At 44.3% G+C, this 16,158-nt stretch overlaps 3 protein-coding genes and 1 long non-coding RNA gene across 5 annotated transcripts; 2 read left to right on the forward strand and 2 right to left on the reverse strand.

Moving 5' to 3' along the window:
- Positions 1-238: 238 nt before the first annotated feature.
- LOC124479807 lies at positions 239-1,118 on the reverse strand. Its single transcript, XR_006957470.1, has 3 exons — positions 1,034-1,118; positions 623-691; positions 239-500 (listed from the first exon to the last, which is right to left on the reverse strand). It is a non-coding gene; the product is annotated as an uncharacterized LOC124479807 (long non-coding RNA).
- Positions 1,119-1,946: 828 nt separating this feature from the next.
- On the reverse strand, positions 1,947-11,698 carry otop2 (otopetrin 2). Of its 2 annotated transcripts, none has more exons than XM_047038716.1 (9): positions 11,505-11,698; positions 11,298-11,376; positions 5,038-5,123; positions 4,431-4,801; positions 4,013-4,149; positions 3,863-3,921; positions 3,645-3,778; positions 2,675-3,519; positions 1,947-2,542 (listed from the first exon to the last, which is right to left on the reverse strand). In XM_047038716.1, exons 4-9 carry the CDS (start codon positions 4,798-4,800, stop codon positions 2,372-2,374), a joined length of 1,716 nt encoding a protein of 571 aa, XP_046894672.1. In that variant the 5' UTR covers position 4,801; positions 5,038-5,123; positions 11,298-11,376; positions 11,505-11,698; the 3' UTR covers positions 1,947-2,371. The 2 variants fall into 2 exon arrangements, with proteins under 2 accessions (XP_046894672.1, XP_046894671.1); XM_047038715.1 differs by having other exon boundaries at positions 4,431-4,804.
- On the forward strand, positions 5,588-11,360 carry ush1ga (Usher syndrome 1Ga (autosomal recessive)). The gene is made up of 3 exons (XM_047038718.1): positions 5,588-5,953; positions 8,908-9,361; positions 9,484-11,360. The coding sequence occupies exons 1-3, from the start codon at positions 5,790-5,792 to the stop codon at positions 10,285-10,287; spliced, it is 1,422 nt and encodes a 473-aa protein (XP_046894674.1). The 5' UTR covers positions 5,588-5,789; the 3' UTR covers positions 10,288-11,360.
- A 344-nt stretch (positions 11,699-12,042) lies between the features above and the next one.
- Positions 12,043-16,039, forward strand: LOC124479806 (tripartite motif-containing protein 16-like). The gene is made up of 6 exons (XM_047038719.1): positions 12,043-12,663; positions 12,977-13,072; positions 13,230-13,463; positions 14,723-14,894; positions 14,985-15,065; positions 15,222-16,039. Exons 1-6 carry the CDS (start codon positions 12,193-12,195, stop codon positions 15,272-15,274), a joined length of 1,107 nt encoding a protein of 368 aa, XP_046894675.1. The 5' UTR covers positions 12,043-12,192; the 3' UTR covers positions 15,275-16,039.
- The last annotated feature ends 119 nt before the right edge of the window (positions 16,040-16,158 follow it).

The following is a 16,158-nucleotide window of genomic DNA, read 5'->3' on the forward strand; positions in this document are numbered from 1 at the left end:
TAGGTGCACAGATCCAAATCTGTATCGCATGTTTGATTTACTATGCAACATTGAATCTAAAGTAGCACAGAAAGAGGAAGATGATTGTGTTCTGAACTTATACAAGTGACTTGTAGTAAATGTTGTTTAATTTACAGTTCCACAAACTTTTACTCCCTAAATTCCATATTTATGTAGCAATGGGACTGGGAAGAAAGTCATAATTTAGTCATTTAGCAGACGCTCTTATCCAGATTTTATTTTAGATATTTTATTCAAGTATTGTACAAATAAAATTAACAGGACATGTATTGTAAAATGTTCAAATATAATGTTCTTGTTCAAGAAGCTTATGAGTTCAAGAAGACCTCAAAGAGACAGGCAACTGAGTGCATTCTGTAAAATATTCCAAATGGGAGTCCAATATTCACAACAGAAGCCCAGAGGGTGAAACTGTAGAACTCAGTCCTAAACGTGTGGTCAAACTGGGGACGAGCACCAAACGCCGGAATGATCCAGAGCTGAAAAACGGGAATAGTGTCAAAAATACCATTCCTAATCAAAACTGTTATAAATCAACTATGTTGCATCAAACCAGAATGTCAAGCAATTGGTATACTCAGTTAGATAGGATGCCACGCACAAGTATGTTGGCGAGTAGCAGGAAGGCACATATCTCCTTTAACAGTTTTCTCTTCCAGGTGAGCCTGTGCTGAGGAGGGGCAGAACATACATTTCTAGTCATGTCAACAACCGGAAGAGTGTCAGAGTTGGTGTTAAGCAGCACCAAGTTTGTGTCCTGTGAAACTGGGTTAGCCTGGTGGAATGGCTGACGGTGGAGGCCCACAATGATGAAGAAGTTCTGCAGGATAAGCGAATGGCCGGACGGTTAGAGAATCGGGATATTAATCAGAAGGCTGCCGGTTCGATTCCCGGACGTGCAAAATGACGATGTGTCCTTGGGCGTGGCACTTCACCATACTTGTCTCGGGGAGAATGTTCATCACAGTTCAATTAGAAAACCGTACAGCCGTCAAGGTAAACAACAACCTACCTGCCGACAAGAGTTTTACACGTCCTTAGAACCTTTGTTGTCATGGCTTTCAAATCCATTCCTGTCCCCTGTTGTGCCCAGCCACCTATGACTGGTAATCGGAATTCAGGGTAAGAACAAGGTTCAGTCAGGAACAACATCAAAGCAGACACACCATACACCAATATTTGTTTCATCAACCAACTATGAGTACTTCAAAATGACATCCTCCACTGCCAGTAAGAGAAAAGACGGTGCATACCCTACTTCTCTAAAGAGACAAAAGTAGCTATCCTACCAAATACTGCAGGCCCTTATGTCTGGACATGGTTGGTGTCATTTAAAAGCCAGGAATAGCACAGGTCATATAAATGAATAGTTACAGCAAACCTAACATCACCGTTTTCCAAAACCCCTCCAGCCTACATTGTAAGCGAGAACAACAACAACATCTGTAATTAAACTCTCAAACCACAGAGTAATTTCTTCTGGCAGATAAACTTAGTGAAAACAGCCATACTAACCGTCAGCGTGAAAATACAGCAGCTGCAACAGGTGCAATCAATTTGAAGATAACCGGCCTTCCTGCCTCTGGCAGAATGTCAAGCTGGCTACCTAATGCAATGCAGAAGAGACAACATTTTGATAGATATTTATTTTAAAGACCGAGAATGGGACTTGCACTGTGTAAATTAGTATGAGTCTACAAAAATTTGATATTTCATGGCCGTTGAAAATAAACTTGCATTTCACTTTGAGTGGCCTGGCCCACTGCAGGGCTTCAGGCTAATTGGCTAATGTGCTGCACACAATAGGTGCACAGCACCATAATGATGTGTTGGTCTAACACTTAATCAGTGACTTTGTGATTTTGTGAGACAGAAAGAAGAAGCAGATGACACGTTTTATTTATATATAAATAAAAAGCAGATGACTTTGATGATTTTATTGTAGTGGATGGGAACACAGACTTGGGTGAGATAATGCTCACAAAGTAGCGACTCTTTCGACCTGGTGAAGAACCACATCAAACCAACATGCTGTAGGCCTAAATCATGATTTTTAAATGCATCACTGAATGTAAATCAAAACAAGAATACGTGTAATTTAGTATTAATAAAAATATGTCAGCACATCTACAGTAGATATATACAGTAGCCTGTAGCCAAGTCCTCAATCCCACAATATCCTGACCAGTCCCAAATATTTTATCTTAGTTTACAAATAAAAGAAGAATATGATGTCATCACTTTATTTAGTTTAACATGTTTATGGAAAAACGTAAAAACAAAGACTACAGATAGTAAGCGGGTCAATAGCAAAAGGGTAAGAACACTTGTTCACACATGTGAGCCAAGTTTAGGAGAGCAGGAATACTTCAAAGAGACTGGCAACTGAGTGCATTCTGTAAAATATTCCAAAGGGGAGTCCAATATTCACAACAGCAGCCCATAGGGTGAACTTGTAGAACTCTGTCCCAATGGTGTTGTCAAACTGGGGACGAGCACCAAATGCCGGCATGATCCAGAGCTGAAAATGCGATAAGGGCATAAAGATATCAACACCATTCTACCAACCAAAACAAAATCATTCACATTTAAAACAGGGGGACCACATTAACAGACCTAAGTCTCAGGGAGGCCATGATGGTGCAGTACTTACAATAGCGTTGCCCAGCAGTAGAAAGGCACAGACTTCCTTTAGGGCCCTTCTCTTCCAGGTAAGCGTATTCTGTGGTGGAGCGGCATGGACATCCAGACTGTGGGTTGTAGAGACTCGTCTAGACTTGGTGTCCGTGTCTGTGCTGTAGGGGCTGCTCATCTCTGCATGGGACTGCGAGACATGCACATTCAAGAACGCAATCGCAGAGTGGGTCTCCCCAAATGGCTCGCGGTGGAGACCCTCAATGATGAAGCAATTCTGGAGGCCCAGCTGGATCACAGTCAGTAGTGAGGTGACCAGATTTAGGATATTGATGTAGTCAGCAGCACCAGACGCTACCACAGCCACAATGGTGAAGTAGTTGATGGTGAACTGGCCCATGGAGGCCCCCACCAGCAGCACCACGTCGAGGCTGCGTGTGGGGTTCTTTCCTGACACGTGGTCCCTCTCGTCCAGCCTGTAGATGACACAGCCAACCGTAGAACAGATGGACATGAGGCTCACGGCCACCAGGTTCATCAGGTAGTGCATCATCAGCGCCATGTCTCTCTTCCCTTGGTCCTCTTTCGCCACATCCACCTCGTACACTACAAACGTTGCCAGGCCTACCACCAACAGCACCATGCCTGCCGCGGGTCCCAGACACACGTCTTTGAGGTGGAAGCGGTGCTCGTGGGGGCTGTGCTCGTCCACCATACGGCCCACATTCTTCCACATGACGTAGGCCATAGCAGAGGCAAACAGACTGTACTCAATGTTGAAGGGGTACAAGTAGTAGGTGGCTGATTCAAAGATGGCGCAAGCAGAATGACTACACTTACAGTTCACATCTTCATTGCCCCGGGCTGAAAGGAAAGACACGTATAAGTCGTTATCCCGTTTTTCATGCTGTATATGGCTTGCTGCACTTCACAAATACGCCAACTATTTACTTGATCGTTGTTACAATGGTTACAACCACTCCACTCACCTCTGTACAGGCGGTGAGGGGGAGATGCTGTGGTGTTAGTTTCCTCTGGGACAATAGTTTGATGGAGGGACTCTTCAGTGACTGCTGACATCCACAGCACTAGGTTGGTAGAAAGGGTCAACACCAGCCCACAACTGAAACACGGATACAAGAGTTATCCCACAGCAGTGGGAACCAAACCGTGTTCACAGGAATAATTGTATTTCATTCATCCTTACCGTGTTATGTTCCTTTGTAGCTGGACACAATCTTTGGCATGGAGCCAAAGGAAGTATGTCTGAAAGAAATCACATTTTCAGTCTACTTGTGTTTTACTTGGCATCCCGTCCCTTGAAAGACAGTTTTGATATTTTAATATACACCCTTACCTGGACAAGTATGAATAAAGCCTGCACAACAGGAAAGATGATCTTGACAGCAGAGTCACAATGAAGAAAGCCTACATAGTTGGCAATCTTAAAAATGTCCATTATAAGACTGCAGATTCCAAAAAGCACCAGTCCACCTGAAGACAATTTGAATTACATTTAGAAATCAGATCATTAGGTGAGCATTAGACATGCAGTGAAACTATGTTGAGAGCAATTATGTCACGGGATATTAAGCATAGATGTAAATTATGTTCTGTGTACTTATATGTTATGTTATGACAGATGCTTGCGTTGTCTTGTCTTAAGAATTTCAGTGCCCAGTCTAACTTTGTGTTGTTCTGTGCACCTGACAAATAAAAGACTTGAAGACTTGAAGACTTAAGGCAAAGATAATAACTATAAAAGTTTTTCTTACCCCTCAGCCAAACCGGCCCGGCATGGCTATCCTTATAGAGAACCGCACGATCTCCTCTGGATGTGTAGATTGTATAGTGTAGCATCCAGATTGTAGTGCAGATGACCAGGATGCAGAGGAAGATCTGCAGCTCAATGCTACTGATGGCTGTGTTATTGAAGGCACTGGCACTGACCAAAGCACATCCTAGGATCAGAATGTTGACAGAGATGACACCAGAGAGGATCCATCCACGGTTACGGCCCCTCTCTCTCACTGTGCCCCCGCAGGAAAGGGCGAGGCTAGGCAAGCGATGGTTTCTACCAGCCGGTGCCCGAAACTGGCTGTTGGAACGACGGGCCTCCTCGCACTCCTTTCCATTGGTCATCATCCTGCTTGGTTCACAATCACAGGGACAGGCAATATTTGAACACGTTTCCTTCAGAGATCAGTTACAGTGTCTTTTTAAATTAGCCGTGGTTTTGGTCATTTGAACGGTTCATGTAACCGTTCATCTTGGCAGGTGCTCAAGCCGTTGCAGTATCAGGTCACTAGACAAAAACGGTCAGAAATCCACACAGACAATCAAGACATACTAGTAATACATATCATGGATAGCTTGACCTACCTGTGGGAGACTGTCCTGCAGATCCTGAGAGGAAGCTAGGTCCTGTCATGGCTTTTATCTCCATCCAGAAACGCTATACGGTTTACCTAAAACAACATAAATCACTCCATAGAGTTATAAACGTCACGTATACGGTTAGATAACATCGCATATCTTCTGTCAAAGCAGAAGAATGTGACAGCATGCACATGGATCATTTTTTTGTGTGACAGTAAATGCGGACCATTATGTGCCTCACAAAATAAACTTTGGGAGAGTTAATGACATTGACTGTTAAACTATTGTGATATTATATGGCCAAGACTCTAACTACACAACATTTGAAGCACATTTGAAAAGCACTTTAATATATATAGGCTAGTTTGCTGCAAAAGAAGCATTACTTTAGAATAACGATAGACGCACACGTGTTTTATTTTTATTTTGATCTGATCATGAACAGTTTCATGGCGATATGCAATTGTAATAACAGTCGCTTCCCTTTCGTTGGTTTTTTTCAGTTTTAAGTAATGTGATGGGCCGGCAGCGACATTACCGCCGCAAACCGGCAGATCTCGGGTGTCGCTCCCTGGATACGGAATGCGCGTTTCTATCATGTTTGCAATGAACGTTTGCAATGAAGTGCAGTGGCACATCTGACCATGGTTACAATGATGGTGGAACATGGATGGAGGCTGATACTTCATTCTGGGATCCGTGTTCATTTGATGGCCAAATGATGTTCGAACGTAGAGGTCAGTTGATATTGTACCATGAATGACAGGTATCACAAGGCGGCCCGGGATGGCTACCTGGACTTGTTGAAAGAGGCTACACGGAAGGACCTTAACGCGCCCGACGAAGATGGCATGACGCCGACTTTATGGGCTGCTTATCACGGCAACCTAGAAGCTCTACGGCTGATCGTCGGCAGAGGGTGTGTATTAGCTAAATTTCCCTTTGCACCAGTAAACATGCTTTTAAAAGTGAGAAATGTTTTGAAACCTAAAATGTGGCTAAGGTTAACAATATTAACTGATAGCGCTATAGACAAATTGGATAAAAGGGTAGTGGACACTACAACCGGTAATGCTACACCGCCTTGAAGTAGGTCAGAAGTTTATGGGCAGAATTAGTTGGGATGAGAGGAGGCACTGTTCTGAGCATCTGTCCCATAACACAACAATTGTAAATGTGAAAATCATGTTATTGTTTGTGTGAGAGGTAATCATAATATTATAAAACATGAATGCATGTAACATTGAGTAAAGCTTTAATTTGATAATCCGTTACAAAACAATGCAGCATTCAAAAACAGTTCTCATAGGGTTGAGACCTACCGGCAAGTACTTCTGTCCCAGCCTCGCAATAGTACTTGACAGTATGATATTAGCCTATCATTTTGTTTCAAATACATCTGTATTAGTTGAATTTTTATGGCCTAGATTATGTTCCATGATGCAACAATAGTCAATTGAAACGTTCTAATGAGATGGTTCCAGTGATTCCAACGATTATTACAGGGCAATGCAATGCATAGGCTACAGTTAGATATATGAATGTAAAGAAATTGCAATATATTCTGTGTTGGTGACTCGTGAAGTAGTTTATCAAATTGGCTTATGGTTATTCTGAGAGGAAGTGATAAAGACAAAAGCTCTCATTGCATTTCTGGCTGACCTGGTTTCCCTGCCGGTAGAAAAAGACCCATTATCAAAGTCGTTAATTGGCAAAAGTTTGAGTGATTCTCTTTGTCTCTGAAACGAAACCACATACTGTACCACATTAGAAGTGTCTGTGTGTGTGTGTGTGTGCGTGTGTGTGTGTTTGTGTGTATGTGTGTGTGTGTAAGTGTCCTTTTGCAGCCATTTTACCAGAACAGGAAAGATTACTAAGCACAGGCAAAACACCCTTTGTGGTTCATTGGTCATCCTAACATGCCTATTGTTTAGGGCAAATAGCACATGCAGTGAACAAGTCAGGGTCCCATTAGCAGTCTTGTCTAGTGACAGGATGTAGTCGATGGGGAGAAACCATAGGATTTCCCACACTACAAAAAGTAAACAAGATGTTCCAGAAATGTACTGAATAATAAGAATAAACTACACTTTATTAAAAAAAAGCCTTTCTCGATTGCATGCGGGACATTGTGTACAATTTGTATGTGAAACAAAAACATATAGACTATATATTACCAGATCCAGGAACACGATTAGATAAATCATACTTTGTCAGCTTTATGGCAGGAGTGTTCGGAATAACACCTGATGGTCAATCTGTCATTGTATGGGTAACAGTTTGTGATAAAGAACAAGATTAAAATGGGTACATTTCTATCCTGTTACTTTGAGGTGATAAACAGGTAATTCACTGCAGTAGATGATGTAAGGTTCAGAGAACCTTTGATATGATATTACTAAAGTGAGATTTGGGGGGGTTAAAACATTAAACTTCCTTTTTATTTTTTATTTTATGGCACTGGTATTCAATAAACAGATGGAACATAATGTTCCTCAAATCCCTCGCAAACCTGTACATTTGTGTTAAATTGTCAATGTGATATTATTGTGTTTACAGACAGTTTATTCATTATCTTTATATCTTTTTCACACCCGTAAAATGTGCAAATTGCTGCATTATTGCTTCCTGGGCTCCATGCCAAATACCCAGGCTCTCTGTGCCCCACTTTCCCTGTTGGGAACATCCATCTACCAGCACGTAGCTACTGTTGCTAAATCTATTGCAGTGCAACTCCCCTCTCTATCTTAACACAAACCCATATCCTAACCCCCCGTTCACAAGTCCTGTGCAGGGGAGTTATCAGCCAGTGGTAGAAATCAGGGTCAGGCAGGTGAGAAGGGGCTAATCTTTGCTCTGGGTCTAGTGTGGCACACAGCCTCTCTTGTGAAAACTTTGAAGGTTAGTCCATCAATAATATATCTGGGCTTGGGATGGGTTTGCCTGCGAGCCATTAAATATTGATTAAGCCCTAGTGGAGGGCTGGCATAAGGAAGAATAACAGGAGAATCATAGGCTTTATGGTTTAAAATACTATAAATGATATGAAAACTCAACTGTCATGGCATACTTAAAATATGCAATTCAATAGAAGAAAAAATAATGGTTTTAAGAACAAAAAAAACAAACGCTAGATGGCCTGTTTTTGATTTGCTGCCGAGTGATACATTCTGAATGTCTCTGTATTCCTTATCAGACAGCCTCCTGTGCTGCTTTATGACTGGAGGAATTCTGCATGACATCACCAAGCGTGCACAGTTGTCAGGTGCAACCCAACCGGCCTCCCCTGAAACAAGATACTGGTTTTGTAGTTGGAGTCCTGGCAAGTCAGTGGTCATATTACAGTCTGCCTGTAGCAGGGCAGCGCTAGCAAAGGTGACCCTACGGTCATAAGGTGATGACAGGAGTGCAGGGGGTATAAAGCATGGCCATAACACTGGGGAAATACCCCTGAGTTGAAAGGGAAAAACACCCCTGGAGAAAAAGTGGTCTTTGTGCTATTAGAACCAATGTGTTGATGCTTATTAGCTAATGCAAAGGGATGGTGCACTGTTAAAGATTTTACATAATTCATGAAGTCCCAATGAGCAATTTACAGATGAGAGGTCAATGGTAAAATATAAAATATAATCTAAAAATGATGTGCTTACTCACGAGTACATTGCTATACTTAGGTTGATCTTGTCTGAGGACAAAATGTCAGGTCATTGTCATTTTGGTTCATATTACACCTAGCTTACGCTATGAAACAGCATGTAGTATGTTGAAAATCAGGGGTCTTTTACGTCCGTGGTCTTTACATAGTTTCAAATGAACATTACTGGTAATTACTGATTCAAAAATATTTTGAATCCTTTTCTCCATCTGTTGCAGGGGCAACCCCGATAAGTGTGACATATGGGGCAACACGCCACTTCACCTGGCGGCTGCCAACAGGCACCACAACTGCCTCTCCTTCCTGGTGTCTTTTGGTGCCAACGTGTGGTGTCTGGACAACGACTACCACACCCCGCTGGACATGGCCGCCACCAAGAACCACATGGACTGTGTTCGCTACCTGGACTCCATCGCTGCCAAGCAGTCGGCCCTCAACCCGAAGCTGGTGAGCAAGCTGAAGGACAGGGCGTTCCGCGAGGCGGAGCGCCGCATCAAGGAGTGCGTGCAGCTGCAGAGGAAGCACCACAAGCGCATGGAGCGCAAGTTCCACAAGGAGGCGTCCGAAGCCTCCATGTCCGACGCCATGAGCTTCTCCAGCTACACCGGCAGCTCTGTGAGCCGCAAGCTGCACCACCTCAACGCTGCCACCGTCAGTGTGCCATACTCTCAGGTCAGACTGAGGAAATACATAACATGTACAGTATTGCAGTGTGCTGTGCTTTCTTGTCCGTGGGTTTTTTTGTCATTTGGCCACCGCGTGTTTAAGGGCCCTGGCTGATTCTGTCCCTGCAGGTGACTCTCCACGCCACATCCCGAGGGAAGACCAAGATCCAGAAGAAACTGGAGAAGAAGAAACAAGGGGAGGGGACCTTTAAGATCTACGAGGACGGCAGGAAGAGCGTGCGCTCCCTCTCCGGTCTTCAGCTGGGCAACGACGTCATGTTCCTCAAGCAGGGCACCTACGTGAACCCCAAAGACCGCGCCCGCCGGAACGTCCGCGACATGTTCCCCGGGGACAACGACGATGCCATCTCGCGTGCCATGAGCGAGCCAGATCTCCACGGGCCCGACGTGGACTACTCTGTCATAAGCAACGACTCAGGTCACGACTCCCTGTTCAACCGCCCGGGCCTGGGAACCATGGTGTTCCGGAGGAACTATGTCAGCGGGGGTTTGTTTGGCATCGGCAGACGGGACGAGGGCAGCGTGGTGGGCACAGAGCGGCCCGGCGCCAACGTGCGTCTGCGCAGCCGGCTGCATCGTTCCCCCAGCCTGGACAGTATCGGCAGTGCCCGCAGCCTGCAGGAGAGGAACATGCAGGAGCTGCCCTGGGATGAGGTGGAGCTGGGCCTCGATGACGACGACGAACCCGAGACCAATCCTCTGGAAGTCTTCCTGGCCATGCAGAGCATGAATGAGTTCATGCACATCTTCAAGAGGGAGAAGATTGACCTGGAGGCACTGCTGCTGTGTTCAGACCATGACCTCAAGAGCATCCACATCCCCCTAGGGCCCCGTAAGAAGATTCTGGATGCCTGTAAGAGACGCCTAGATACCATAGAGGACCCTGACAGTATAGACGACACAGAGTTGTGATTGCTGCTTACATAACGAGCCCATGAGTTGACATGTCTCCAGGATAAGTATCTACAAATGAAAACATTTGTGGAATTGTTTGAATGTAGATGGGGAGATGTTATAACTCCAGCCATATAACACAACATATCAGCCAGCCATATATTACCTAATACATAAGGCTTATCTCAGTTTGCTCTGTTTTGTCATTGTACAGATAAAAATACAAGCGATAAGCCGTAAATCCTACTGTGTGCCTCTCACCCAACCTTAAAGGTCAGCGGTGGGCTGTTGAGAGGATGTTTTGTATGCAGGGAAAAGACTGCTCCGCCTCTTTAAATGGGTAACATGGTGACAACCCAGGCTAGAAGGACCTTGTCAAGACAAATATCAATGAAAGGGTATATGTGCCCAGAAACCTAAACAAGTTTCCTGTGGTCAGACAGATAGGATTTATAGTAGAGAGATACTATTTAGACACACTGCATCACAAGAGTCATCAACACTGCACTGTTAGGAGTAGCTGTTCAATAATCTTAGAGACTGCTGGGACCTCCATCAACAGTACCAGCAACAGCCAGTCAACAATTTACAATGTACTATGTAGCATAGTTTATGCAGAGCCTAAAATGGGGTTTTCCCCTTTTGCCTCTTCCTTTAGGCCTATGTTTACCCCTGTGGGGCATGTAGTGTTGTACCATCTCCTGTGCCTGTACTAGATACAAAATGAATGACGACATTAATTCATACCATGGTCACTTGTTGTTTTTTACCTATAGTTTGGCTTTGGCCGTTTAACTATACGAGTACATTTCTTTACACGCTGTATGCCTGAAGTAGAGGTTTCAGTTTGGTCAACTGGAAAAGAAAGCCAATTATTTTGATTCTAGTTTATTTGGGGCTAGAAGAAAGAAAATGGTTAATGTCTGGTGACGTTAGTTTATTATTGCATATCAATGTTACAGAAGAACACTTCACATTAACCTTTACAGTTTGACATGACAGATGCAGGCTATAATTTATAATCTCACCTAGATGTCCGTATGTCTTTATACTTTTATTTTGGTATTGTCTTCCAAGGGTTGATGGTATTGGTCAATGAAGATGCACCTGTAAATGAAAAGATGACAAATCTCAAACTTGAATTTTGCTTAATAAACAAATTCACAAATGTCAGTGGTTGAAGTGATTGTGTTGTGTAAGCCAAAGTGTTGTACAGTAGGTCACAGTCTAGGTACCTCGTGATCTCTCCTTGTTGACAGAAACAGCCTCAGTGTGTCCTCACAATCTACCTCCTGTTCGCTTTTCTTGTCCCTACACAGGACGCTTTGCATGAAAAGTCAGCTTGGTTAAAGATCTCAGTCCAAATAATTCTGTCTCTGCTTGGTCCCACACATAGCACTGTAGTAGCATGTCCATGGTCAGATAGAGAGAGAGGAAGTAAGGGTGGGGTGGATAATGTTGCTGTCACAGAACATTCCAGGATGTTTATTCGAAAGCACCACTACAGTGAGTATGGATAATTACAACCATCACTGCTGTGGCATTAAACTCAATGTCAAAGAGTTCATTTTCTGTATGAGTTGCTGCGTGGAATTTTGTTGCTAAATTCCTGAAATGTAAACCACATTGGTTTGGCCATCCTGTGCTGTATGAAATGTTGAGGCAGAAGATACGGAAAGGGAGAGAGATAAAGAAAGGGGAGGGGTGTAACACGAGGAGGCTGCTGTGACCTGACTCATGTGAACAGTAAGGCGTGGTGTGGTTCAAGTTTTGTTTTGAGCTAGACAAAGGGCTTTATAAGAAAAGAGGCAAGTTCAGTTGTGTGACTGACTAACACCATAAGCTTCTGGTCTTTCCTGAGAGAGGGGTTGTCGGAATCCCAATTCATATTCCGCTGCCTGGCAGGACAGGAGACAAACAGCCATGGAGACCCTTGTCATTAAAGAAGAGGACGGAGAAGAGAATCACAAATCCTCTGGAGGCCCAGAGTTACCCCAGACTAAAGATGAACCAGGGGAATGTAGACCTGTTGAGGCTGGGGACAACCGGGGACAACCTGGGGACAACCCTCCCCAGTCTACCCCTTTGAGCCCAGAGGATGTGCTGTGTGACTCTTGCATCGAGAGGCCCTGCAGGGCCCTCAAGTCCTGCCTCACCTGCCTGGTGTCCTACTGCGAGGCCCACCTCAGGCCCCACTTGGAGAACAGCAAGTTCCACAACCACCGTCTGGTGGAGCCCTTACAGGACATTGAGGATCGGAATTGTGACCTTCACAACATGCCTCTGGAGTTCTACTGCCTGACTGATGGAGTCTGTGTGTGTCAGGAGTGTCAGGAAGTCGAGCATCGGGGACACAGCTCTGCACCCGTGGGGGAAGCTCGCAGACAGATTGAGGTGAAGTACCTAAATACGTATACACACATGCATACACGCACACATGCACAACACTTTTTTATTCTGCAGTAGGTTTACCATCCTAGAGAATATAGCTTCAAAGGACTTATTTGGTGAGAAAAGTATGCTAAGTTGAAACTGTATAAGTCTTTATAAACAATGATATGGACAATACAGTTTGTTCTTGTGTGGTAGCACAGGCAGTTCCAAAACATGCCCCTCCCTTACATGAGATTTTTTTGTACACATGGTTCTGTTTAGGATATAGTGAGATCCTGCATGTGAGTGTCTGACTGCGTGTGTGTGACTTCAGACAGAGCTGCAGAAGAAGCAGGGGGAGATTGTAAAGACAAGCACCACGGCAGAGAATGCTATCAGCAAGTTGCAGAAGAACAATGTATCCATCGAGGTACGTTCTTTTCCTTCAACCTTTCTGAGCCTTTGGCACATTTGGCTTGTGTACAAGCTCACTTTCCCACATCTCTTCCAAACCATCTGTGAATCAACCCCCTTATCACTGCCATGGGTTCCCCCTACCAATCCACTGTGGGCATCCCTCCCTCCAGGGTTCTGTGGCAGGGGTCCGTGCTGTCATGGAGCGGGAGTTTGGCCTCCTGCAGCGGGCAGTGGAGGAGGCCGAGAGGGGAGTGGCAGAGCTGCTGGAGGGCGAGCAGAGGCAGGCGCTCAGCCAGGCTGAGGGCATCCAGGCCCATCTGGAGCAGAAGAGCGCCGAGCTGAAAAAGACCTCGGTCCGGCTTGGGAGACTCTGCAGGAACAAGATTGATGTTGACTTCCTGCAGGTGAGGAAGAGATAACAGCGTACATTCCATATGGTAAATGATTTGGAAGAGCTCATTGTCAATGTCGCCTAGCTTGATATTTTATAGCAGGGGTGTCAAACATACGGCCCGCGGGCCGGAACCGGCCCCCAAGGAGGTTCGATCAGGCCCGCAGGATCATTTGAAAGTGGAAAAAATGCATAAAAGACATGGAATTAATATTTTTAATTCGCTGCAATTCATGGATTATCCGCTAAGGGGCGCACTCTTTCCATCAGAGTAGAAGACAAGCCGCATCACTGAGACAGACTGAAAACAGCAGACGGTATCAATGCGCCATCTGCTGCTTGTTACGACGTTGTTAATACCTTGGTCTCTACTAGGGATGGGCGAACGATGCCTTGTGAAGCTTTGGTGGTTTCTTCCGGATTGTGCCGGCCCAAAGAGCCGAACTATCGGCGCTTTGAAAATGAACAGCGTCATCTAGCAGCCGTTTAAACTGGCTGAATGAGGCGTAGTGGTTGTCTCCGACGGTAGACTACCCTACGTTATTCAATATTTAATTAAGGCTACATGTGTTCATTTTGATCTGAGATTAGTGCTCACACATTAAAATGTTGTGATACATCCGTAGGCCTTTAGAATTATGTCATTTTCTCACAGTAAAAATTAAAGAATATCGTACGAGATTCACTGGACTGGGGCGCGAACTTGGGATCCCAGATTCGCATTAACAATATGTAGTCGTACAACGCTTTAACCAACTACACCACCGAAGAGATCATTACTTGTTAAAGCGGTTGGACGGACTTTATACGATATGGTCTTTATATCAATTAAACTAGATAACACAGAAGAAAGACATGATATTTTGGTTATTTATAGCAGAGTATGGTATAATTTTAATGGTCCGGCCCACTTGACATCTCCCTAGGCCGTATGTGGCCCACGATGCGAAATGAGTTTGACACCCCTGTTTTATAGGATATGCCTCTTGTTGTTACAGTGAATCATTATGTCAAAGGTCAAGGGTTTTTGTGTGATAATGATTTTGCTTTATCATGCTTTTATAGAAAGTGTCTGAAATAATTACGAAATTATAATCAGATAAGGTTATACTACATATAACATGAATGCTTTTACTTAATACTATATAATTTTTTCATTATCATATTTTTTTTACTATGTTATTACTATACACACTCAATAGGCCAGCCCTGTACAAATGAGGTCAAATATTTGAATCAGTACTGTGTATCTCCCCCTGGTGGTCATGCCAGCAATACTCTGAGTGGAAGAAGGGGGCAGTGGACGTGTGTCTGCCTGACGTGCATGTCAACCTCATGGACCACTTGTCCTCCTTCAGCACTGTGCTGACTGAGGTCACCCAGGAGCTGTGTGGCCAGCTACTCTCCACATACACACTCAGGTTACAGGGAGTCTGCAAGAGTGGTGAGTTTGGACACAACTATATTTTGAATCTTCTAAAGAGCTGGAGGTGTAATCTATCAATGTAATGCTCTGCCACCTGCTCTCCAACAGAGAAATTTGCCCATGCCAAGATTACAGAAACTCAACCCTTGTCTCTGCCTCAACCCAAAACTCGAGAGGACTTCCTAAAACGTAAAATTTAGGTTTTACTGCATGGAATATTTACCGCATGAAATGCATTCACATTTTTTATGAGTTGTTTTGATGTTACACAACAACTTTTAACCAAAGACTGACTTGTGTCAGCTCATCTATTAAATCTTTAGACACGTTATATTTATATCACAGATACCATCAGTCTGAGCTTTGACCCAGACACCACCCACCAGTACCTGAGGTAGACTGAGGACAACAGAAAGGTGACCAACACCACGCCCTGGCAACACAGCTACCCTGATACGCCTGGTCGCTTTGACCACTGGCGCCAAGTGATGACCTCCGAGAGCCTTTACCTGGGGCGTCACTATTTCGAGGTGGAACTGGGTGGGGAAGGGACTCATGTGGGACTCTCTTATAAAAGCCTCCACAGAAAGGGGCCGGATAGCCGCTGCTGCATCACAGGAAATGACTTCTCCTGGTGCCTGGGGAAGGGAAGTAGAGGTTACTCTACCTGGCATGCAGATGTGGAGACACCCCTGGACGCCAGTCCGGTGACAAGGGCAGGGATCTATGTTGACTTTGCCAGTGGTTTGCTTTCCTTCTATCATGTGACTGATTCCATGACACTTCTTAAGCAGTACAATGCTGACTTCATGGAGCCTTTGTATGCCACGGTCTGGCTCTCTAAGAAAGACAATGTGGTCTCTCTGGGCAGTCTAGAGGATCCATTTCCACAAAATAGCTAAATTGTCATAACTGCTGCTCCTTTAAAACCACCTACTGATCCTAGAGTTATATCAGGGTGTGCAATAACCTCCTGCACTACGGTCAGTGGGCAAGTATGTTTGTTTAGTAAATGGTAAAAGATAAGGGACGGTACAAGAAAAAGATTGTAGACATCTGGTTCTGGTTCTAGTACACCATCTAGTGGTGATTGAAGAATATTATATGTGCTGGTGTTAGAACAGGACGTCCTAAAGGCAATTGTAGAGTGATTGTATAATAAATGTATAAACATATACATATTGTGTGAAATACAAATTACAACAATTTGATGCAAAGAAATGTTTATTCAATTTGCAAATGATCACTCATAAAGGGAAGGCAACTGTAGGGAACTTCATTA

Source organism: Hypomesus transpacificus, chromosome 17, assembly GCF_021917145.1.
Source record: "Hypomesus transpacificus isolate Combined female chromosome 17, fHypTra1, whole genome shotgun sequence".
In the NCBI taxonomy this organism is placed as follows: Eukaryota; Metazoa; Chordata; class Actinopteri; order Osmeriformes; family Osmeridae; genus Hypomesus; species Hypomesus transpacificus.